The sequence below is a fragment of the Bidens hawaiensis genome, unplaced genomic scaffold, assembly GCF_021521415.1.
Source record: "Bidens hawaiensis isolate Kalapana, Puna unplaced genomic scaffold, B.hawaiensis_p1.1 tig00047034_1, whole genome shotgun sequence".
NCBI classification, from domain to species: domain Eukaryota; kingdom Viridiplantae; phylum Streptophyta; class Magnoliopsida; order Asterales; family Asteraceae; genus Bidens; species Bidens hawaiensis.
In genome coordinates this window covers 38,666-64,861 of record NW_027498416.1, presented here as the reverse complement: position 1 = coordinate 64,861, position 26,196 = coordinate 38,666, and the positions used below count along the sequence as shown (strand labels likewise).

Below are 26,196 nucleotides of genomic sequence, written 5' to 3'. Positions count from 1 at the left end.
TTGTGTGTTATTAAGTTCAACCCGACTCTCAAAAGCCACCTAACTAACTCCAACAGCGTGTTTAGCCACAACTGACTAGGCTAATTAACATACGTTTATAAGACAGTCTTCAAAATTGTGTTAATTTGTGGCCAACGTTGGAACACATGTAGTCAGATGAAAACTGCAAGGACGGAGGTGCATGAACGAGAAACACAGATAATGTGCGCCCTTCATCCATGATGGTGGGAGGCGACCCGTGATTTGCATGCTCTTGTTTTCTATTGTTTCAAGATTTGCTTGTTTTCAGAAGATCTTTTAATCCATTTGTTGTATTCACTATAATGCAAGTAATCCGGTATATATATTCTTTAAACTGCTAAATTCCCCAAATAACCTACATCCTTTGTCTGGGTTAGAACTCAATATCTCACACGAAGAAAGTAAGAAACAATAGCCTCTACATAGATTTTTCTCTTATGAAAAATTTATTTATTAAAACCATTGACAACTAGAACTAGAACTAAATGGGGTCATTTATTAGAATATATTCATGCCAAAATTATATTCATAAACATTTGAGTAAAGTTTTCACACCTTTACAATTCCTAATCACCCAACTTACATTTCACAACCAACTCTCTTTTAAAGTTCTGGAGCTTCATTGCCATGTTACATAAGGGTGACAAAGATTTTTAAAAAAGAACCAAAGATAATCAAAAAATGGATGTACGCATTCACATATTCTCGTCACATATCATCGGGTCGTTCGTACCTTGAATACTCGCTCACACACACGATCTCCATATTCTTCCTTCAAGCGAAATCACAATAATCGAAACATCATCATGATAACGCCTTCTATCCCCTTGCGGTATTTCTAACAACTCATGAAAATCCATACCTATAAAAACAAACAAATTTCATTAACCACATATCAGATAAGTAGTCTGTCAAATATGATTAAACAGTTACTTTTATGCATCATTAAACATCTTAGACTATCTTTTGATTTTATCGGTATGATCTGTTAGAGATAAAATATAACTTGGAAAAATGATAACTAAAAATGAACTGGATTTATTATTACCAGCTTTCTTGGCTGCACGAAACAATACTTCTTCGATTAGATGCTGAGCCGGATCACCTTCTGGGGACCATTGAATAAAAAGCTCGACTTCAGAAACGGCCTCCTCGTTAGTGAAATATTGATAAAGCCCGTCTGAAGATAATATTAAAAATCTATCTCTCGGCCCTAATCGGTGATGGTAAAGACTCGGGACACAGTTTATGTATGAAGAATTTCCAACATAATCAATCCGAAACATCTCTAAAAGTGCATCATTCCATTTAGGCTGCAATAAATCAAGAAACACATTGTAAAAAGTTAATTAAATGATTAAAAAAATAAAAACTTGAACAATCTTTACATGCCTATTTCTTTTAAAAGTCACTGTGAAAGTCAACCAACATATTCTATGTAAAAAGTTATGGAAGATTCAATCTTTATTTCTACCAATTTGGTTTGTTGATCCAAATAGGATTTTTTTTTAACTTTTTAAAGCACCAACAAGGAATTGAATTCACATTGCTTTTATACAAAAAGATAGATCAAGTTGAGCATTGTTTATTGACAATTGGTGATTGGCCATTTAGTCAAATACCTGTTTGAGGAAGCCAGCACCGAAAGCACGAGTGACCTTGAGTGACCCTTTAACGCGGTCGTTCATAATCGCACAAGAATCATCAGGGTGTTCGCTCTTTATTCTTTGAATTTCCTACAAAAGATTAAAAATATTTTTAAGGAAATTATTATATTAAATTTTCAACTTTTAAGGTTAAAAGAAAAAACTTTTACCTCTTCAATAGAGGTACTATGATCCACCGTAAGCTGGCAGGCGGTTAATGTTGGATTTGTGTTAGTAACATCCGTGTCGAAACCCTCAAGATCATACAATGTTTCCTCTTTAATCCTCTCTAGATCATGTCTCCAAAGATCAGGCTCGGGATTTTGAGCTAAAACCGCTCGACTATCTCCTACACTCATGATATAAACATCTTCTTCTTTCATCAACATTACAAGAACACACGAACCCATCAACGCTAATTCAGGATTCTCATCTAGCATCTGATCCGCCACATTAAAATAAGCTTCTTCCGTCTTCTTCAACCCTTGAGACAACGCTTTCAAAACATCCGAATGGTTTATCGCATTCGACCCATTTGAATTCAATTGTTCCCTTAACCTCCGATCCAACTCTAACCGCTCCCGATCAAATTCACACTTCCATCTCCTATGATTATCTTCCCATTTCTTCGCAGCCGTTCTACTTCTAACCCTCGAATTCTTGCTTCGTTTCTTGTTTTGACTCGTTTCAAAATCCTCGACCGGATAACACTCCTGCTGATCCACACATGCTCGATTCTCGGTTTTTAGATATTGATCATTTACACAAGATTCCATTTCCATTTCCATTTCCATTTCAACCACCGGTCGAACTGAATTCGACAAATCAACCTCAACCTCATCATCCCATAACAACCCCTTTAGCTCCTTATGAACATTCGGGTACAAATTCGTTAACAAACAATCGGGTGCATCCGGGCCATTAAACCCGTCATAAATCCCCACGAAAACCCACCCGTGCTCCTCCGAAACAACCACATGTATCCGATCCTCACCCGCTTTCCCTTGAGCCCATTGCAGATTCTGACTCCGATTATTATTATTATTATTATTATTATTATTATTATTATTATTATTATTATTATTCAAACTCTCATCTTCATCAAGAAAACTACATTCACTGCTCAAATTAGCACTACTAATTGTCAACTCATTATTATTATTAATATTATTCCTCTCAACAGCCCAATCCGGAACCTTCAAAGACCCTTTACTAATCGGAGCGACAACCGAATTCTGCCCGCGGGTCACAAAACTCCTCGAAATCGCCCGTTGAATGACCCGAATCAACGACTTCTTCCTTGATCCACGTTTAAACTTAAACCCACCTTGTGAATAGCTTCTCTGGAACTGATCCTGAGCACTCTTTTCAATTGGGCCCGAGAAAATCGGGCCCGACTGAAACCCGCGCTCAATCGGGCCCGAAAGAAACCCTCGTTCAATCGAGCCTGAGAACGGGACAGAACCCGAGAACAACGGGCCCGAATTGATCGAATGAATCGAGGTTCGGGGTAACGGTTGTAACGGGATCGAAGCGAATGAAGTTGAGCTTTCGAAAGCTGAGGCTTTATCGATGGAATTGAGATCGATTAAGGAAGTTGAGAGTGGAGTTGATGTGTTGGCGGAGACTGATGCGCCGGAGATTGAGCGGAACGTGGTGGTTTCTTCGGAGCAGTGGACTTTGGAGGAGGTGATTCGGGTCGGGTCGGGTCGGACGTAGCAGAAGGAGTGACCCAGATCGTCTAGTGGATGATCGGGGGTGTGTTTGTGGTGGACGATGGTGTGGGTTCCGGTGAAGCATTTACCTACTCTGTTACCCATAATAATAATAATAATATTATTATTATTGTTATTAAGTTATAAGAATTGAAATGAATTGAATTGAATTGAATTGAATTGAATTTGGGTTTGTTTGATATGTAAAGATATGATGATGAAGAAGGTGAAGGTGGATGGATGATAGAGAGAGAGAGAGAGAAAGGGTTGACTTTTGTGAGGAGATATTGAAATCATAAAAATGAAATTAAATTGTGTGTGTGTGTGTGTCTGATCAGCTTTCAATTTTTTTCATTACTTCATTGATACTGTGTGTGTGTACAATGGATCGTTGACTAAGATGTGGGTGTGAGTTTGGTTTGTTTTGAGTTTTGAGTAAGATTGAAGTACGTTGAGACTTAAGGTTTTAATTACTATGCTTTGGAAGGCTACTCTTGGTACAGGCGCGTGTTCGTCACGATTGACATTGTTTCTAGAGAATTCAAAGATTTGGAAAAAATTTAAAAGTAAGCAACTTTTAAAGACTTGTTGCTATGGGCGTTATTGGGGTTTTGATGTTCCCCACCATAGAGGATCAATGGCGAAGCTTGGATTAAGATATCGGAGGGGCCGGACTCAAAATGTATACAAAATTTCACAAACAAAGAGGGGGTGGGGTGGACTTAAATTTTCAGCCGAAAACGGCTAAATCACTACGTATAGAAATTTTGGGCGAGAACGACTAAATTTTACACCACGTATAAAAAATTTCAGATGAAAACGGCTAAATTTTACACTACGTATATAATATTTCGGTCAAAAGCGTCTAAATTTACACTATCTATAAAAAATTTCAGCTGAAAATTGGTAAATTTACACTACCGCGTAAAAAAACAGGGGGGTCGGGGCCACCCCTGGCCCTAAGAGTCCTTCGCCACTCTAGAGGATAGTCTAAGGGTAATATAAAAGATTAATAACTTTAAGGCTTATAGTGGATGGTTACAAAATGAGGGGCTTTTCGATAAGTGGCGTAACGTCGGTAGAGGGACGATTTTCATTTAAGAGATGTAGTGGTGTTATAGACCAAAAATCTCCTCTAACGGTTACCATTGGTCCATTTAATAAAATAACATTTATTTTTAACCTCGCCGGCGACAAATCAATGTCGCCCACCTCCCTGTCGTCCCATATATCAACCGGGGTGGTGTTGCCGCTAAAAGTTGCCCCAAACTCCTTCCTTTGCCGCGCCAGTACGCTCAGACTAATCGTGTTGAGATAGTTGGTTGAATTATTTATTTATGTGGAAAGAATTAGGCGTGTGACTTACAACTAAATGGTTGTGGTTCTAGTCTTATTTGAGACATATGATAAATTAGATGGAGAAAAAACTTTTAGCTGTTAAAAAACATTTATATATGTATTCTTGTTAATTACATCAACCTAATATGAATACCTTAGAAACAAGTAGTCTAACACATCTTGTTTAACTAATTTATCTAAAGTATCAAACGCTTTAACAAGTTAGCGAGTAGTAATTAAGTTGTAAATTGTCAATCGGGTTTGTGGGTTGTAATATATGAGTTAAACTTCTACAAACGAGTTGATGGATCAACTAGTTTAACTTAATGGGTTAAATAGGTTAACTCGGACACTATACGTTTCATTAAACATGGTGATCCGATTAGATATGATAACCCAAGACCTTATTATTTTGATATCATGTTTCATTCGGTTAACATCCGTTGATGTAGTACACGCATAAAAGTAAACAAAAATTGAGTATTGTGTAAAAAGTCAAAAGCATACATAAGAGGTGTGGGAATGTCAAAGTCATACATTGAATATTAAATAAACTAGATACACATTTACAAGTATGTTTGTTACAAACTATCAATACTAAAAGCAACAATGTGTATTGAAATGGTATGAAGTACGTAGAGATTCAAACCAAATTCAACATGTGAATATTAAAGCATAACCAAGACAAATTCAAAACCGGTGATTAAGGCCTAAAACAAACAATGCATGCACCGGAAGTTACACACACTTTCGCCTTTGTTGAATTGAATATGGGTGCGAAAGTCGTATCTTGATGGTGATGTGTATATATCTTCTCTTTTTTCTAAAAATATCAAGTGAAGGGTTTGATTTATGACTGAGTTAACGTCAAACTCTTTTGTTATCGTTAATATTCTTTATATTCATCGGTTTTGTTATTCTTTGCTGACATAAGGACCATGTAAAACAGTAAAAGTCAAGTCAAAATCTTGTGCTTTTCGGGTGAATTCACATTCACTTGATGTTGGATAGATAAGGAGTTGGATTTCATTACTCCAAAATTTTCATAGGCCAGATTATGGAGTTTGATGGATACATCATAAAGTCATAAAAGTAAGAAGTATCAGTATACTATTAGTACTAAAAATATCAACTTGTTTTGTCACCCAACTATTGTTTTTATACCAATAACTTTTATCTCATCATCAACTAACCTCTTTAAAGTTGTGTAACTTGTGTTTGTCATCAAACATGTTTTGTTATGTTGTTAGCTATCAATAGAGAACGATTTCATATTAGAAAAAGCTTCTAACAAGAAGCTAGAAACATAAGCATGCAATCCAAAAAAAAAAAAAGAAGCTCAAAGAACTAGGAAGTTAACAAAATTAAAATTACACCAAACTGATCACTCAAAAAATGGTAGTTTCGCTCTTTATTTTACCCAGTTGTTGGTGTATATTCGATGTAGAAACGACAAAATTTCCAAAAAACTAGCTTCCGTATCCAAAAAGACAGTGTATAAGGTTGTCTTACGTAATGCGTATTTTGGTATTTGTATTGACATGAAACGTATGTCCACAACAGAGCTACAAGAGGGGCAATCATGTTACACCATGCACATATTTGGCACCAAATGTACTTTTCAAAATCATAGAATGTCAGTAGAAGTTGCTAAGACACTTATTTGAGAGAGCCTCCAACGTTGGAATCATTTTTATCACAAGCCTCCAGCCAAAGAAGTTGTTTTTTGATGGAATCTAGTTTGTCCAACAACGACAACGAGAATAAATAACTTAGTTACAAGCATCTCGTTCAATTTCCAAAATGAGAGATTATACTGAGAATTATTTGAAGTTGTTGTAGGAATTCTGAATGGCACGACTTATATACTTTAAAAATCATGTAGTCTCGTTTTTATATTAAAGTATCTCATTGGTGTGTAAGATCCTTAATCGGGTAAGACATGAATGTTTTAACTAAAAAAATGTTTTGTTATATGAGAATTCCAAGTGAAAACTGATGATTAAAATCAGACAAGTTGATTTCCTTGTACATGTGTTGCATCGACACAATGTTTGGGGTGAAATGCCGCATCTGTACAAGAATTAGTTAAGGCATTTAGGGTGTAACCGCCTTACATCATAACCACTATCGACAATAACTACTACCAAAGTTCTTAATTGCTACCGCATACAAAGTTTGCCACCATTGCACAAACTTGTTTCATTATACAAGTTTTATCCCGCTTTTAAGATTGCTACTTATACATAGAGATGTTCAACGAAACCGGTTCCTGGACCCGAACCGGTGGACCCGAACCGGACCCGAACCGGTTCCTACCCGTTTTTTGTAGGAACCGGACCCTATCTGATTCAACCCGATGATCCGTGACCGGTTCTTGCATTTCTGAGTGGGGGCGGGTAGGAACCGGAACCGAACCGGAACCGGTTCTGGAACCGAACCATCCGGAACCGGTTCCTAACCGTTTTTTTTGGCCGTTTTTTGACCGTTGGGGTCAAAAATAGCCGTTTTTTGACCGGTTACGGTACAGGAACCGGGTTAGGAACCGGTAAGAACCGGTTAGATAGGTTAGGGGTCTGAGGGTGGGAGAACCGGTTCGGTTCCCTAACCGGTTCGAGCCTGGAACCGGTTTAAAAGGGGGTTTTGAATATAGGAACCGGTTCCGGTTCCTAGTCCCAAACCGTTTTGAACATGCCTACTTATACACATTTAGCCACCAAGCAACAAAAAATGCTACTTGTTTTGAATCTTAAAGTTGCTACTTAGCATCAAACGTTTACTCAATACCTCCAAACATGTATTGATTGTTATTATGATTTCTCATTTGTTCTCAAAGTAAATCAATTACTTGTAATAGTTTGATGAAACTAAAATTACCAACAACAGTCTCACATCAAAACCAATTTGTCATTTCAATCGTAAATTACCATTTGATTAAAAAAGACAACACAATGTTATACGCTTATACCTCCCGAGTTTCCAAACCATCTTACACGTTCTCTTTCACCACCATTCCCAATTCCTTTCTTTCTGTATCGTCATTCACCTTGCACATGCCAGATGATTCTAAAGCAATGTGGCCGAGATAATTCACTCGATGAGCTTTGATCAGTCCACACCGCCTCCGTCAATAGAATCCATGTTCTTGAAGCGAATGAAAATGCCCAAAAACCTTAACTAACAAAATGTCGGACTAGATTGCAATTAGGTCGTTTCCAAGGGTCCAAAGGTAAATTCTCTTATGGTAGCGCACTAGCGCGTGAATAAATAAATATGAACCCAAATTGAAGAGTTCATGTTTTCTTGTATTTAAATCTTAACATGTCAAAAAGAATTCAGTAACTTCGTAATCTATTATTGACTTGCTTGATTATCGTAACTAATACGTGTCATAATACTCATAAAAGTTCATTGTCAAATGACACGTGGAACTCTCTTATTGCCTCTCATATCCTTTTATTTTATTTTTTTTTTATTTTGCAAGTCAAAATAGTTTCTAACCGACAATCAAAATTTGAGCAATATTGACTCTTAAAGTTAATTAATTTATTTATTTTTAATGAAATAAGATCTCATACCCTTAACGAGGTCATGTCTAAGATCAACTTCTTGACCGTTGTGAGATTGTATCCCCCTGATACGGGGGAAGCAGATGTAATCCTTAAACACTCATTCAATGTCAGGTTTGAACACATGATTAAAGTCCTGATTCGTCGTCTCTTCAGCCAGATGTCCTTCAAACTAATCCAAATAAGAATCGAAAATGCATCTTCACTTAAAATGGACATACTTCTTATTACTAGACCAAATTCTCAGGACAATAATTTATTTGAATAGACAAATAAAATGAAATTAAAATAATATATTTATGATCCAGTTGAAATTATGCATAAAATTTAATAATAAATAAAAATGTAGAAAAATATTAAATTCGGCGAGGTGGGGTGGTTGCAACTTGCCAAATAATGAAAAGACCATTAAATAAAAAAGACCAATAAATACAGGTAGAGTGTTTTAGGCAGCCTTGCCATTATATGCGTGTCTTTATGTTTGACTTTTTAATATTTGTCACTTTTATTTTAATTACAATTTGAATAGGTGAAATATCGACTATTTCCACCACGGATTTTGTAGGACCATATTGCTCCTCCAACATTCCTATGCTTACCAATATTTTATCTTTTCTTCTTATTTATTTCTCAACCCAAAATTAATTCACTTTTTGATTTTTTTTTAGGTTTTCCTTTATATAAGAAAATAACAAACAGCATATCTATTAATTTTTTAATAAAGTTAGTAATTTGTTGTCCTTTTACAGCCAACTCAATGGTGGTTTCAAAAGGGTTCCTTCAAGAATAGAGGATATTGTATTTAGGTTTGGACCTTATTTGAGTTATTCCTGTGAAAGGATGATATACATTTTTACTTTTTTTAATTTGTTATATATATATATATATGTATATACTAGTTTTATTTCCTCGTATTACAAGGTTTTTTTACATTATTCGTTTATAATATATTTTTTGGATGTTAATTTTATTTATTATTAGCAAGTTAATAATATATTTAGGATTGGAAATGATGAAAATGTTTTACAAAAAAATAAAATGTTATATCCCAGTTTAAAAGATATTTGGGTTTAGTGTCCCACTTATTTGTTTTATTATAAAATTGTTTATTAATTATAAATAACATTTAAAAAAACGGATACTAATTTTTAGTATATCACTATATCCTTATTTTATAGGATTTTATATCAAATATTTAGTGAGAATAATTTTTAATCTAATGAGATGTTATAACCCGTTTAAGGGATATCTGGGTTTGGTGAGACTCATCCGTGAATTAGGGTCAAATGCATGAGAAACCTCCATTTACCAATAAAACAATCTGGTAGCTTAAGAAAATATAGATAGATTTCGTTTATATATATTTACAATATTTAAGTTTTTAAAAGATAATAAAAAATATATGTTATTAAAAAAGTAATAAATAAAATTCTAATAGTTATTACATTATAAAATTTCAAATCCTCATTTTTTATGATGTTCAGATATAAAAAATTAAAAACACTATAAAATTTCAAATCGTTTGGTTTTTCTTTTATGCGTCCTCGCTCCCACGTACAGATTTCTGCATTGCTAGCCTTCTTTAGTTCTTCCTCACTGTTGATGGATGAGGCAACCACATATATGAGATGTTGTAACCTATTTAAGATATATCCAAGTTTGCTTATAGCCCATGACTCGTGAAAATTATTGTTTGATTATAGAAGACTTTATAATAAATGAGTCATATGCCCTCTAATTGAAATCAACACATGAGAAACTTCATATTACAAACCAAATAATATGATGGCTTGAAAGACTAAGGAGAAACAAGAGAATGACACATATGATTTTTTTAATAGACATTTTAATTAGATAGTAAAAAAAGGGTAAGTTTGTGTGATAAAAAAAATCATTTTAATAGCGCGTGATTTCTAGAAGCATGTTTTGACAATTTATTTGTCATGTAGTAAACATGTAAGGCAGAGGGGTGTGGGGCTTCAACGGGGGCGCTAGAGCCCCTCCGCTCACGCCCCCAGGCGTTAACACCACACCACCAGGGCGCTAACGGAAAAAAAAAGAGAGGCGTTAGCTGGTTAGCGGCTGAAGAGAGAGAGAAACTTGCATTGTGTTTAGAAAAAGAGCCGTTGGGCTCTTAAATAATAAAAAAAATATTTTCTTAAACTATAAATATATACTTTTATAAAATATACTTCATTTCACAATTATACACTTTTCCTCCTAAAATCCTCTCAAAACTAACACAAAAAAAATGTCGTGGTACTCGTCTGATTCCAACTCCTCCGAAGAGGATGATTTGCTTCTTCATGTAGGGGGAGTTTTGACCGCAACCGTGGTGGATCTCTTGCAAAATCAAGCCCATCAACCTCGAGTCCCGAGAGTTAGAGCACCACCTCGTGATCGTGATCGATCGGGTGCTAACGATACTTTGATTAGGCATTATTTTAGCCATCAACCGGTATACAAGGAGTCGGATTTTCGAACTCGTTTCCGAATGAGCAGACAATTGTTCATGCGTATAGCAAGTGATTTAGAGGCACGGTATCCCTTTTTTCAACAAAGGGAGGATGCTAGGGGTCTCCCCGGTTTTACCTCTCTTCAAAAATGCACGGCTGCTATCCGTCAATTAGCGTACGGCATCTCGTCGGACGCTTTGGATGAGTATTTACAGATGTCGAAAAGGGTTGCACGTGAATCCCTTCATTTTTTCTGCCAAGGTAAAAAACATTAATTTTAGTTTTTATTAAATATTTATTACATTTTTTAATATATATTATATGTTTATAGATTATTTTATATACGTAGGAGTCATATCGATTTACTCTCGGAGATATCTGCGTAAATCTACAATGTATGACATCCAACGCATATATGAGGTGCACGCAGAAAAACATGGTTTTCCTGGGATGCTAGGTAGCATCGATTGTACGCATGTTGGATGGGTTATGTGTCCAACGGCCTGGCGAGGTCAGTTCCACCGTGATGATCATGAAGGGCCGACCCTTATACTTGAGGCGGCGGTGTCACAGGATCTTTGGTTTTGGCATGCTTTTTTTGGTGTTGCTGGGTCAAATAACGACCTTAATGTTATCGATCAGTCACATTTGATCAACGACCTTATCGACGGGGTTGAACCACCTCAATCTTTTGTTGCAAATGGAGAACTCTTCAAGTACGGGTACTATCTGGTCGATGGTATTTACAACGAATGGGCTTTGTTAGTTCAAGCTTTTACAGATCCAATCGCCGATAAACGGAAGTATTTTACAAAGAAGCAAGTGTCTGCTAGAAAAGATATTGAAAGAGCTTTTGGAGTTCTAAAAAAACAATATTATGTGCTGGCGAACCCGATACGTTATTGGACTTGGGAGAGGATAATGGACGTCGTCTACACGTGTCTGATCCTACACAACAGGACGTTAGAAGACGAGGGCAAAGCTATCTGCCAAAACTACCAAGGTGACATTCCGCCAAAACCGTTCACAATCAGTGATCAACAAAGACTTCATAACATAGCAAATACAAGAGCCGTGAGATACACGGGAATCTTCGACATGAGTTGGTTGAACATTTGTGGGCGAGGCGACCCGATGATCTTGTATTAGATTAGTGTTATTATTAAGTATTATTGCTTGTTTAATTTTTAGTATGTTTTTTTTTGTAATTTGAATTTTAGATATTAATGTGTGTTTTTTTAATAATTTATGAGTTTTTTTAATAATATGTTGTTTGAATATATTTATAAAAAATAAAAAAAAAAATTTCACTGGAGCCCCTCCACACCAGGGGCCAGGGCTCCAACGGGGGCTCCAACAACCCCCTTATCCAGTTTCTCTCTCTGTCACATGTCATAATATTATTGGTTGGAGCCCCACTAAAGCCCCCATTAAAGCCCCCTACACCCCTTAGTCTAATTATTTTAAGCGAACGTACTCTCAAATCTTTTGAAATGACGAATACATTTATAATATAATATATTAATATTCTTAGAATTGAAAAATATGTACCATTACAAGTCTGATTCATGCACTTGCACAAAAACCATATATATCAAAACAAAAGGATAACCAAATAAATATCTTTTAAGAAAATAACGTGGATACACGAACTAGCCACTTGTGAACAATTTTAATCCGCCTCAGTAAGACTTTGAATCAAATCAAGGTTAAACAAACTTGAACTTAATTATTGATACGTGTTTAATAAACAAATTCGGAGTAAAAAACCTCACGTGTCACGTTTGATTAAGTTGTTGGACCTAAAAAACCATTATCATTGATAATGGTTTGGCTTTCCGTTGGTGATGTACTACACCGGGCAAGAAGGTGTGCGAGTCGTACCATCGGCCGGGGCACATAAATTTCGGGGGTACAAATTTTTTTATACATATTATAAATATATGTTTTTTGGTGTTAAAAATAAGGTTATTTGCAACGGTTTATGAGATAATTACATATTCATAATGGTTTATGCTTATAATAAATGTGTCGATAAAAGTTTTATCCATGTACATTAACGAATAAAAAATTTCGTTAAGCATACGGGCCCTTTTATTTTGGCTGAGCCGAGGTATTTAAATTCTCGGAGACGACCCTGTTGATCGGGTTGATAATATTTGTCTTGGGGGGCTTTATAGAGATTAAGGAACGACTTGGTATTAAAGAAGAATCGTCACAATAAACAAACGATCTTTGATGATATTTTATATTTTTCTTTCTTTTGGTATAATACTATAAATCGGAAATGCAAAATTTCTAGAATCCATTGGCTTAGGAATTCATTATTGTATATGTAATTATTTTGTTATCCTGGCGTCTTGCTAGGTTTGTTTCTTTATATGACATTTTGTCTTGAAAAAAAAGTGACGGTTTTCATTTTATCTAATAAAGCTAGTATTACACAATAATATAAAATAAACAGTATATATAGAAATATATATTAATAAATTTTATTTATCAAGCATGTAACAAGTTGTCAGGCTAAGTTTAAGCTTAAAAAGTTATTAATGAGTCAAGCTCGGGTTTTAAACATATAACTCAGATCAAGCCGAGTTCAAGACCAAGAGCTCTTTTAAATAAGATCAAGCTAAGTTCAAGACCAAGAGCTCTTTTAAATTACATGATCCTAACTCTAGCTTTTTTAAAGTAAGTCGAGTTCAGAGTTAAAAGAACTTGGACTCTACTTATTCATTTAATCCAAACTTTATTGATATCCTTTGGACCTTTTTCAAAGTTTCTAAAGTGTCCAATTTTTGTTTTTCATATTATGAAAGGAAATTTCAAACATTGACCATCAGACCCTTTTGATTGAGTAATCGAATTTAATTTTAAGTTTTATTTATTGAAAAATAAAAGTCAAGGAAAGAAACTTCTCCATTTGGCTTTACCTAGGCTAAATACTTCTGTTTTACCCTTGATAGCATGTGGAAGATTTTAAATTTATTACTTTTAAACGTTTATAGAATGATTACAATAAAGGTTATGATTTGTTATACTTTTATTTTTATGATAATGTCAAAGTTAGGTGCTTATTAACTTTTAGAATTACAATCAACTATAAACGGTCAAAGCAAAGCATAAAGTACAACCCCGTAATGCAAAAAAGTAAATAAACAGTACTATTCAATGTATGACCGACTTTCTTCTTTATAATATGTATATAATAACTGTTTTTTCTTAATTATTTTGAATCTTTATCGATGAAATTAAGCTATTACAATTTAAATGATTTTTTTTAAAGAAAGTTTGGGATGGCCGGAGGATGACAATGATGGACATTGTAAGGATTAAAGATCGGTTGGGAACGGAATGAGAAGAAAGTGAAAAAAAAACTTATGTGTTGTTAATGTGGATGAAAGCACTAGTCAAAGATAAGAATGATTTAATTCATTTAAATGACAATTGTTCTCTCTCAAATTACAAAGCATGAAACGTGCTTCACGTGAATAAACGGTGTTCAATACAAACTTTGAGTAGTGAGAAACGATTCAACAGAAAGCAAAATATTATATTAGGTTTAAATATGTTATGTTTATAATCTCCTATTTAATATCATAAATTGATAATTACTATCAATATTATTATAAAATTATTTTGTTGATCAATAAGGAAGGGATATAGTGAAGCAAAATATTCCACATATCCGATCATAATATATTGGTGGAGATGTCAAAGCCAATATCATTTAAATATTTGTAAGTGGAGACCTTCTAGGCCCACCCTCTCCACAAACCTAACCACACATACCACCTCCCTTCAAGTCTTCAACACCTTCATGTACACCTTCTCTTATGCATTATTTTATTTAACAAATGTTTCAACCCAATTAAAGAAACATTCGGATTTGTTTTAGTGCTTTAATCCAGTTTAAAAATTATCAAAATATGATTGAGCTTGACAAAAGCTTCTAGATCATATACAATGACAACCAACTCATACTATATTATTATATGTTGTTTTGTTATTTGTTAAATGCAAAATTTTCTTAGTGTAGTTGTTTAATTTATAACTACATTAATATTAGAGTTAGTTACAACGATGACCTTATCATTACAAACATGATATATTGATGCTAACATTAGAGACAATTTTTCTTTTGTCCAACTTTGAAAAGTAATGATTTTGAGGTATATAGGGTTGGTTTATATACATAGTTGTCTAAAAATAAAAAGTCGTAAGAAGGGTGTCAGTTGTCAAACGGACTTCAATTGAGTTCAAACTAATGGTATTGGAATCGTCTCATCAAATTCTACGATATTAGATTTTAGGTTTTCACTTTCCATTTCTAGCTTGTAGATTTTAAAATTTTTGTTCAAATCATTGTGTATTTTCGTCATTGTGTCTTTTTTATGATGTTGTGTTATATCACTCAGCATTGTTGTCATATTTTGTTTGGCATATTGTATAATTCACAATTCGTTATGTCTTTGTACCCTTTCTAGATATATGAGACCGTGAAGAATAACTTAACCCTATAGTTATAACGTAACATATTTTTGTGTAACGCTTTTAAAATTATGTAAGTTATGATAAAACGATTATTTTGTCTTTTACAAACCAAACTGGCCGTTTACATAATTTACTCCTAACATACAGACAGTGACATGCCCATGAAATTTTCTCATAGGGGTGGGTCTGTCTCTGCATATAGAACCCAAACTCCCAATTCCGGCAATCTCCTCCCTGCAGCCCTGAAAATCGCATGTTGCCCTCTTTTCATGTATCAACTTACGTAATCGAAAGGTTCATAGTTCCCATAATGAATAAATGACTTAAAAATTCATTTACGAGAACGCGCTTATCTCCGATGGAAATCACAAAAATCGGTAAATTTTCGGAGGGGCCGAACTCAAATTTTCGAGGAAAAACTGGATAATTTGCACTACATAGAAAAAAAACAAAGGGCGCCGTGAACGCCTTGCCCTATCAAAGCTTCATCCTTGGTTGAGAGATGAAGCTTCCACCATGGTCATTGCATGGTTTTTTCTTATTGTAGCATGTAATTAATGACCGGTTGGAAGTAAGAAAAAAATAAATTTCATTCATGGTCAACTAGGCACTCGATGGATTTTAAGTTGTTGCATAAGGAGATGGCCAAAGAAACATGAGGCCGGTGGCCAATTTTCATTTAATTTTTATATCTAGCAATATTACGCTCAAGCTAAATGTAAAAAAATATTCTCTTTTACGGTGTAACTTAAAAAAATAATAACGCGGATAAAATTCAATAATAATGGATTTTCATTTCCCCATTATACCTCTATAAACAATAAAATATAATATAGAACTAACTAGAAATTCAACGGTATTGATCCATATAAGTTTTGAGTTTTTATATTTAACAGTAGGTAGTCAGTTGATCATTTCAAAAGAAAATTGAACATTTGCACGTGTATGAATATTTAATTGTGACCTTTTCATCAAGCATTTTAACTAGTTTTGCCCTTTAAAGAAAATGTTTATTTTGTTTGACAAAATAGTTATACATATATGGGTTGTGACTTGTGGTATACATTTTATTGAAGCTATATTAGATTTTGTCGTGCAAAGGTCTATGTTGAGAAGCTTTCATAGGCCAACATTGAGCAACTTTCTTGTGGATAAAACGGGTCGAATTTCCTTGACTCGTGTATTATTGACATCTTGGTGAATCTGGGCCGGGTTATAACCGGTGTACTTATATTTTAGTTTCACCACACATAGTGTGTTGGGCCAACTTCTTTTATTTCGCATTGGGTTGCAGTATTATTAGGCTCATCAATCAAGTATCAAGGCTTGAGTTTAGAATATAAATTTAGTCATTTGGTTAGTTGCATATTTTCTTGCTTCAATAAGTTAAAATGATTGAGTGGATGTGTTCGGCTAACTTGCAAGGTATAAACATAATTTCTTACACAAGGCTAAATTCCTTAAAATGAGAATTTTGACTAGTTGGAAGCTTTATCAAGTAAAAAACTATAATCAGTGTTCACTATGATGGGGAGAAAATGTTGTATATATTTTGTATTCTAGAATCAATCAATTTAATAAATAAACCCAGTAATCATGTATGTGACCGTAGATCACAAAATTGTAACCCGGATTATTCTCTGAATCGTATAATCACTATCAGATAAGTCTATTTGTGGATTACATACAATGATTTATCGTATTAGACGGAGAAGTTTGAACATGAAATTGAATTTTTTTTGTTGATATTGTGAATTGATGAAGAACCAGAGAGAACCCTTGTATCCGTCTGCTCTCTTCAGTCTCATTTTGATCGATCAACATATCTCCAGGGATTATGTTGATCAAGATTCCCACATGAGCCCAAATAAAATAACTAAAATCCCATTTAAGCCCAAGTAAAATACTTACACTCAATTATAAAAACAAATAATAAAGCCCAAATAAAACTTAAAATTAAGTCGAGTCTGCATTTCCGTGTCACATTACTCGTTTATTTCTAACTTTATTTCCTCGATCGACAATTTAATCTGATAGCACTAAAATGACCAACAGAAAACGTTGACTGAGTGCACGATGTATCAATAGAGGCTAAATCAAACATTTAGTTGATTTGAGTAAAATTATATCTTTAATTGATTTGTATAATATTGATTTAGTCTGCATTTCTGTGTCACATTACTCGTTTATTTCTAACTTTATTTCCTCGATCGACAATTTAATCTAATAGCACTAAAATGACCAACATAAAACGTTGACTGAGTGCACGATGTATCAATAGAGGCTAAATCAAACATTTAGTTGATTTGAGTAAAATTATATCTTTAATTGATTTGTATAATATTGATATATTTCTTTGCTTTTGTCGTCTGAACTATGTTCCTCATGATGCATAACAATAATAAATGTTCACTATGGGCTTTGTCTTAAAACGAAAATTTGTGTCAAAACACAAATTGTGAAGTCTACTATCAAAGTGTGTAAGTTAAGTTTTCAAGACTTCATAGCATGCTATTGGAAGACGCCTTTCAATCATTTTTGTTCTATGCTTCCAATTTATTAAAGTCGTTACCTTTTATTAACTTTAACAAGTTATACAAATAACCACATATTTAATTTGCCATGTAAAAGTTCCATCATTCATATAAAAGGCTCTTCTAATTTTTATAAACCTTGCTTTAGTGGTCATTTTCAACTTTAAAATTCGAAGACATATCCTCATCACTCATCAGCCCACACTTTTAAACATCTTTATATCTTAAAACTCAGATTTAGTTTACAAAAGTTATGCTTATAAGTTTTATAAAATGTATTCATTTTATGTGATTTGTAGGCTTGTTGAAGACTTGAGATATCACAATTTTAATTGATTAGCATCGATCATGTTCCTTATGTTGCTTGATTCTTTAAATGTGTGTTAACTTTCCATCAAATTTCATGTCTATGATAATTCTTCTGTTTAATGCTTGCTTCAATTTATCAATTTGGACATCCTTTTCGATGATTCGAGGATGTGCTGTATGTAGGGGTGAGCAATCTGTGGTTCCAAATCGCCGAAACCTGGGAACCAAAACCGAACCGTTAGATTTGAACTGTATTAGTGTATTCGCGTTCGGTTCCGATTCTTAAATGTGGGTGAAAATAGTTCTCGGTTCGGTTCCGATTAAAGAACCGTTAGAACCGAGTTGGGTTTAAACTTTAAAAGTTATACTTAAAACCCTATTTATATAGTGTTGAAATATATGTATAATTTCAATTCAATATTAAAACATTTTTTTATATCATTTTTTCTATTTGTTGGTTAACTTGTTTTGTTTGTTTATGTTTCATGTTATATCGAGAATAATGGATACGGGTTCGATTGTTGGCTGAAGATTGTGTGGCTGATTGGGCTTAAGGACTGGCCGGTTTATGATTGAAGTTGGAGTCATAATAACTAAAGATTGTGAGCTGGGCTCGTGATGTCTAAAAAGGTTGGGCTCATAAATATTCAGTTGGGCATGAATGTGAGGAAAGGAAGAAGAGTTATATATGCGAATATACGATTAGTCTGAAGACTGATCGGTCTTTGTCTTCTTCAATCGTCAGAGATCATCTTGCTTGCTTTCTTCTTAAGAATCTTTAAGTCATCGTCTTTATTGTTTTCATCATTGTTTTCGCTTGTTGAAACTTTCTATTGAATATCTTGTATTTAGACTTTCGTTCTTTTCTTGGGTAATAAAGATTTGATTAGATGTTTAAATTCTGGTTTTGTGACATATAGACATGTAGTAGACTTTCCAACTTCGAGGTTACATACAATCCCATTACAATATCATAAGCGACAATCATCATCCCGTCCTAAATCTATTTTAATATACAGTTATGTTTTAAAATATATTTGTTTTTTGTAATATCTTAACATATTTTTAATCCATTCTCAAACCCCTTCATTAAAATATAATATCTTGATATGATAATATTTTATTTTATGAGTTGTCTATTTTTTTTTTCTTGCACATTCTTATAGTTCATATTTGGTTTATTGGAATTTAATAATCCAAACTTTGGCCTATTGGCCGATATTAATTCCAACTTAAGAAATTCCCTAGAATAATCCCAACTTTCACTCTATTGGCCTCCACTGAGCCTTTTGTTAACAGGAACTAACTCATTTAGTTTTTAAGACAAAATATGTCATTTCTACAAATTGAGGGTGACAAACGAAAAATATGAATTAACTTACAAACTCAATGACACGGGCGCCACCACCACCGCGGTTGCCGCCACCGACACTGCGACCCTCGACACCGCCACCACCACAACCATCGTCGTCAACACCGTCACCACCACTGCAGCCTCCGCCACCGGTGGTGGGGGTGTAGGCAGTGGCGGAGGTTGCGGTGGTAGTGGCGGTGTCGACGGCGGCGGTCATGATGGTGGCGGTGTCGAGGATCGCGGTGTCGGTGGCGGCAACCGCGGTAGTTGTGGCGGCAACTCAATTTGTAGAAATGACATATTTTGTCCTAAAACTAACTGAGTTAGATACTGTTAACAAAGGGCTCAGTGGAGGCCAATATAGTAAAAGTTGGAATTATTCTAGGGAATTTCTTAAGTTGGGATTAATATCAGCCAATAGGCCAAAGTTTGGATTATTAAAATCTAATAAACCTTCATATTTAGGATTTAACTGGAAATCGGCTTCAGTGAGAACCATTTACATGAGAACTGTTTAAGCTGGTTCTGAACTGAACCGAAACCGTTAAAATACGGTCCAACCCCGGCTCTTATTTTAGCATTTAACGGTTTCGATTCGGTTGTATTAGATGTTCAAATTTTTATTGCAATCAAAACAAAATTGCGTTCGTATTTGTGATATAGTCAATTGATGAACACGCTTTACGTTTAAGAATTAGACACAATGGTGATCACATGATTAAATAATTAATCTTTAAATACTATTAAAGCAATACAATGTGGACACATGGCCTTCTTCTAGGTTGTCCATATGTGCAATCCAGTCACCATATTTTCATTCTCATGTGCTCTAATATTATGCCATGTGTCATGTTGACCAAACACCAAAAAACTTATTTAAACCTTAATATTTTCCATAAAAATCATTTTAATCTCTCTCCCTTTCTCTCTCTCTCTCTCTCTCTCGACTTACTAACTCCACCATCCACCATCTTCTATATTCCAGTAATGTAGATCGGGATTAATCGTTTTCCGGTAAGGTTATATATTATACTCTAATGGCCAACAATGTTATTTGATTTTCCGGCAAGGTAATATCTTTTTCCGGTAAGGTTTTCCGATATGGTTTTATATTTATTTTAATTGTTATATGATTTTGTAATAATCTCTTTAGGTTGTATATCAAAATCCAAGATTGAATTGATATTTTGAAGTTATTACGGTTTTCCGGTAAGATTTTTGTTTTCCGTTTTTTTTGTATTTAATCTCTCTCTCTCTCTCTCTCTCTAAATCCACCATCCACCATCTTCTATATTCAGGTAATGTAGATCGAGATTAATCGGTTCCCGGTAAGGTTATATATTATACTTTAATGGTCAACAATGTTATATGATTTTCCGGAAAGGTTATATATCTTTTTCCGGCAACATCATATTTTCTTCCAGTTATTGTATATCTAACCTTTTTATCTTTATTATCATTGTTAACTGATTTCTTTAAAATCAGTTTATGTTCTAAATCAAAAACGGCGATTAAGCTAATATTTCTACGTCTTTACGTTTTTCCGGTAAGTTTTTCGGTTCATGTGTTATACCTATAACAATGGTTGTTTTATATTTATTTGAAGTTTTTATATTTTTCCTGTATTTTTCCTTTACATGTTGTTCTTCTAGGTTCTACATAAAAAGTTTCATCCATGGACATTATCATTAGTCTTTTTCCGGTAAGGCCAATAATAAATTGTAAATCAGTGGTTTAACATTCCATAACATGTAGCATTACCGCGATTAATTTTTTTATTTCTAAAACGATTACAATTTCGAATTTTAAATTCCAAATTTAAGTTAAATTTGAAACTTGTAAATGGTAAGTCAATATTCCATAATGTCTAAACTTACCATCATTACAATTTATTATTTTCTAAAACGATTTAATTTAAAAAGTTTAAATTTCCAAATTTAATTAAAGTTGATTTTTTTATTTAATTGTTGGTCAAACGTTTAAGTTGGTAAGTTAAACGATTTGATTTAAAAAGTTTAAATTTCCAAACGATTTGATTTAAAAAGTTTTAATTTCCAAATTTAAATTAAAGTTGATTTTTTTATTTAATTGCTGGTCAAACATTTAAGTTGGTAAGTTAAACGATTTGATGCAAAAAGATTAAATTTCCAAATTTAAATTAAAGTTGATTTTTTTATTTAATTGCTGGTCAAACGTTTAAGTTGGTAAGTTAAACGATTTGATTTAAAAAGTTTAAATTTCCAAATGATTTGATTTAAAAAGTTTAAATTTCCAAATTTAAATTAAAGTTAATTTTTTTTATTTAATTGCTGGTCAAACGTTTAAGTTGGTAAGTTAAACGATTTGATTTAAAAAGTTTAAATTTCCAAATTTAAATTAAAGTTGATTTTTTTATTTAATTGCTAGTCAAACGTTTAAGTTGGTAAGTTAAACGATTTGATTTAAAAAGTTTAAATTTCCAAATTTAAATTAAAGTTGATTTTTTTGTTTAATTGCTGGTCAAACGTTTAAGTTGGTCAGACAATTTTAAATTGTCTGGTCAAACATTAAAGTTGAATTTAACTTTTAGTTGAACTTTTTAAATGGCTGATTAAACAAACATTCATAATGTCTAAAATTACCATCACTAAAATTTATTATTTCTAAAACGATGTAATTTAAAATTTATAAATTTTCAAATTTAAATTAAAGTTGAATTTTATGAATTACTATGTAAATATTTCATAACATGTAACATTACCACGATTAAAATTTATTATTTGTAAAACGAATATTAATATTTAATTTTCTCATTTCAGGTTATGTTCCTAACTTGATATAACTAATTTCATGGGTTGAAGATTTGTTGATAAGATATCTTATTTTTTGTTTAATATTAATTTATATTTTTGTTATTATTCATGTATTTATGTATTTTTCACTATTCATGTAATTTATTTGATTTTTATATAATCAAGCATATATAGTTGTTGGTTTTGTCTATTTAATATATTTTAATCAGAACCGATGTATTAAAGAAAATTTTATTTTTGTATCTTATATTTATCTATTTATTAATGATAATCTCTATAATTTATAATAATTATTATAATTTTAGTAATTTTGTGATGCGTGTGCGCGTGTAGTAGTAAAATATAAAATGATGGAATAATTTGCTTTTGCACAAGATCGTGTTTTAAATTTATAAAAGTGATTTCTACAAAGACTAAACACACACAAAATAGGCAAGTGTACCTATCGTATATGTAGAATAGTATTGGTAAGAACCAAGTATCGATCCGTAGACACAAATGTTTCTAATAATAAATCGTTGTTTCACTTTAATCGGAAGTTTCATTCATTTTGGGGTTAATTTTTAAACTTTTTATGAAATGTAAATACTTAAATATAATATATAGGTGACCAAGACAAGAAATTCTAACCGAGTTGTTCAATTATGCGAAGGTTACCATCTAAGATCAAGAATCCACTCCATTTTAGCATTGATAATTAATATGTAGACATGTGATAAACTTACCGTAGCAATATATGATAGATAGCTCCTTAAACCTTAATTGAGCATCTTTGGCACTAAGGAGATGATATGCGCATTTTAAAGTCCACCCTTTCCTAATGTCATACCATCTCAATGATGTCAATTTAAGTTGGCAAGTAGTTTCGTAAAGTAGAAAGATTAGGATTGACTTCAATTTCTCGAATACCAATTCTAACAACTTCGGGTGGTTGTAGTTCATCACACAACCTCCCCTTGGTTGATTTAAGTAGGTTATGATTACACATTCCGTTAACATATGGTTTCTTTAACTAATTTGATATCCTAAGCAAAGCCATTTTCGGATTACCAAGGTTTAGAAAAATACACCATAACTTATATCTCATTATTTCTAAGTACAATATAAGGATCCATGTTTCGATAATGTATCAAAGTATTTCTATCTTTCAAGAACATGAATCGATCATGAACGATTGCCAATAAGATTGACAACCACCAACTTTGAATTAGTAATTTAAGATGGTGAAACATTTCTCATCAAAAGATAATTGTAATATAACCATGTACTTTACTAGACTACATCACATGTCTTGATTAATTATCAAGTAAAACAAAGCTTCTTCATAGATTTTAAATGGTAAAAGATGTTTAGCTCATAATAAGCATGATGATAAACATTAAGGTGGTTGATAATAACAAATACATGATTAAACTTGGAACAATCTAACCAAATGTAGATGAATCCTTCTTCTTAATGATGGTAATGATGGTTGATGATGCTGATTAGTGGTGATGACCTCTAAACCTTCAAACTCTTCAGTAGATCTTCAAAGTGAGTGTTAGTGTGTGTTTTTATAAGTGAAAACCGAAAAGAACTCTTTTCAAGGCACACTTGATGAATGCAACATGAGCCACTATTTATAGGCAATCTGGATGGTGAGGCACGGCCCCGTGCATGATGAGCACGGCCCCGTGTTCTTTTATGACATGTGCCAGATTTGTTTTGTCTTTTGTATGAGGTGGCAACGGCCCAGTGGTTAGCAGGCACGGCCTCATGGTTTTTACTGACATGTGCCCAATTCTTCTTTGTCTTTTCTGCATTCCCGTCCACGGCCCCGTGCATGCTGAGCACGTGTAAGGCCCCGTTACCGGTAGCCCTACTTTCGTGTTGGATTTACTCATAACGCAGTTCTAAATATCAGAGTTAATTATAACATTCGCGGAATATAAAAGCTTTCATAAAACATTTCATAACAAAACACATCTTGTCTTAAAACGTCATCTTGTCTTTCAAATAAACAAAACATTAAGCTTAAACGTCTTGAGTCTTCCGATGCCAGCCTCTTATTCAGTGCCACGTGTCTCCTCAAGCGAGCCGCCTCATCCTACTCACCTGCGTGCATACTAAAAGTCAGCTACGCTGAGTGAGTTCTAGTTAATTATACATTATACAATACACATAAACTTATATTCTTTCAATCATACTTTCATACTTTCTTTTGTTTTAACTTGCTTTCATATCTTACGTTATAAAGAGCATTACGCCCTACATTCCTCGAGTATTATTAGGGCTCGGTACCCTCCTTCCTCGAGTATTATTAGGGCTCGGTACCCTCTTTCCTCGAATATTAGTAGGGTTCGGTTCCCTAGTTCTCGAATATTAGTAGGGTTTGATTCCCTCTTCATTACCATACAACCATACATCAACCTCGAGTATTATTAGGGCCCGGTACCCTCTTCGTAACCATACAACCATCATTTCCTTCTTTTATTAACTTTATCACATTCATACACATAAGCGTACATATCATACTTACCTTATACATAGCGTTACAACCTGGCAGTACGTGCAATATCCGAAGATCGTTCACGTACCATCAGGAAATCATTCATACATTTCACATCATTCATATAAGGCATACACTTATAACTTAGGATAAGTGTATTAACAAACATATCGAGTATACACACAGCCCCGAAAACATAACACAGAAGTGGGGCTAGAAACTCACCTGAATCCTGTTACGCTCTCCGTTAATAGTTATTCCCTTCTTGAGCTGTGCACGGCTAACTGTATAATATTTACACATATCAATTAACTACTATTACTCATGTTGTATTTCTATCTTTATATGACCCACAACGAATGGGGGTCCGGGGGCAGCGCCCCTGGCAGCGGGGTCTAGGGGCGGCAGCCCCTAGCAGGGTCCAAGGGGCAGAGCCCCTGGCTGGGGTCAGCTTGGAAAAATTTTATTTCCATTAACTGTCTTAACACATTTTTCATTAGGTTTTTTATTTATTTTTTAATCGAACTTGACTTTAGGCGAAGTTAAACCTCAGGCGAACTTAACTTTAGGCGAAGTTAAACCTTGGGCGAACTTAGCTTTAGGAGAAGTTAAACCTTAAGCGAACTTAGCTTTAGGCGAAGTTAAACCTTAAGCGAACTTAGCTTTAGGCGAAGTTAAACCTTAAGCGAACTTAGCTTTAGGCGAAGTTAAACCTTAAGCGAACTTAACTCAGGCGAAGTTAATTAGTTAGGCGAACTTGCGTGCAAGCGAAGTTAAGCTTGCAGGCGAAGTTAAGCTTTGCAGGCGAAGTTATGGCTTTGCAGGCGAAGTTATGGTTTTGCAGGCGAAGTTATGGTTTTGCAGGCGAAGTTGCCCAGTTCAGCTACAGGTTTGGTTTTTATCAAGCATTTTGGCGATTTTAATACCCTTGTTATGGTTCGACATCACCCACTACGTTCCCTAACCGTTTTCGGTCGTATATATATCCCGTATATATTATAAAGCTTGGACCTTTAAGTAAAAACGTTCAATACTACGTAAACTTTAAAGGTCAAGAACATACCTTTAGCGCTCGTTCGATCTTGGTTAGCTTGTTTATGCACTCTAGATCTCGTGTAATAAGATCTAATACCAACTAACGTTTACTCTCTCTCGGATCTTGCTCGTTTATGGTGTGTGTGTGTGTGTGTGTGTGTGGAGTGTGTAGAGATTATGATGGAAATGAAATGAGGGTTTAGGGTTTTAGGTTGGTTTAGGGGATATTTATATCCTTAAGCCCATGGACCTAAGGCCCATTCTCATTTAACCCATCTCAATTAATCTAAGTCCATGATCCGTTCTTTACTCGATATTAATTAATTAATAACGCGAAATCACTAAACGTAACTTTCTTTATTCAACATTATAAATTTTAGGATGTTACAGCACGGCCCCGTGCTTTTGTTCTCAGGTTTTGTCTTTTCTTGTGTCAGAAGCATGTGAG

General features: G+C 33.9%; 2 protein-coding genes across 2 annotated transcripts in view; both read right to left on the bottom strand.

Moving 5' to 3' along the window:
- Nucleotides 1-679: 679 nt before the first annotated feature.
- On the bottom strand, nt 680-3,631 carry LOC143596834 (putative protein phosphatase 2C 23). The gene is made up of 4 exons (XM_077075502.1): nt 1,838-3,631; nt 1,644-1,757; nt 1,070-1,334; nt 680-883 (listed from the first exon to the last, which is right to left on the bottom strand). The coding sequence occupies exons 1-4, from the start codon at nt 3,485-3,487 to the stop codon at nt 768-770; spliced, it is 2,145 nt and encodes a 714-aa protein (XP_076931617.1). The 5' UTR covers nt 3,488-3,631; the 3' UTR covers nt 680-767.
- A 15,821-nt stretch (nt 3,632-19,452) lies between these two features.
- LOC143596833 (uncharacterized) overlaps nt 19,453-26,196 on the bottom strand; it is a 38,261-nt gene continuing 31,517 nt past the window's right edge. Inside the window, exon 3 of the mRNA XM_077075501.1 lies at nt 19,453-19,712. Coding sequence (XP_076931616.1) covers nt 19,453-19,712 — 260 coding nt within the window. The remainder of the gene's footprint in view (nt 19,713-26,196) is intronic.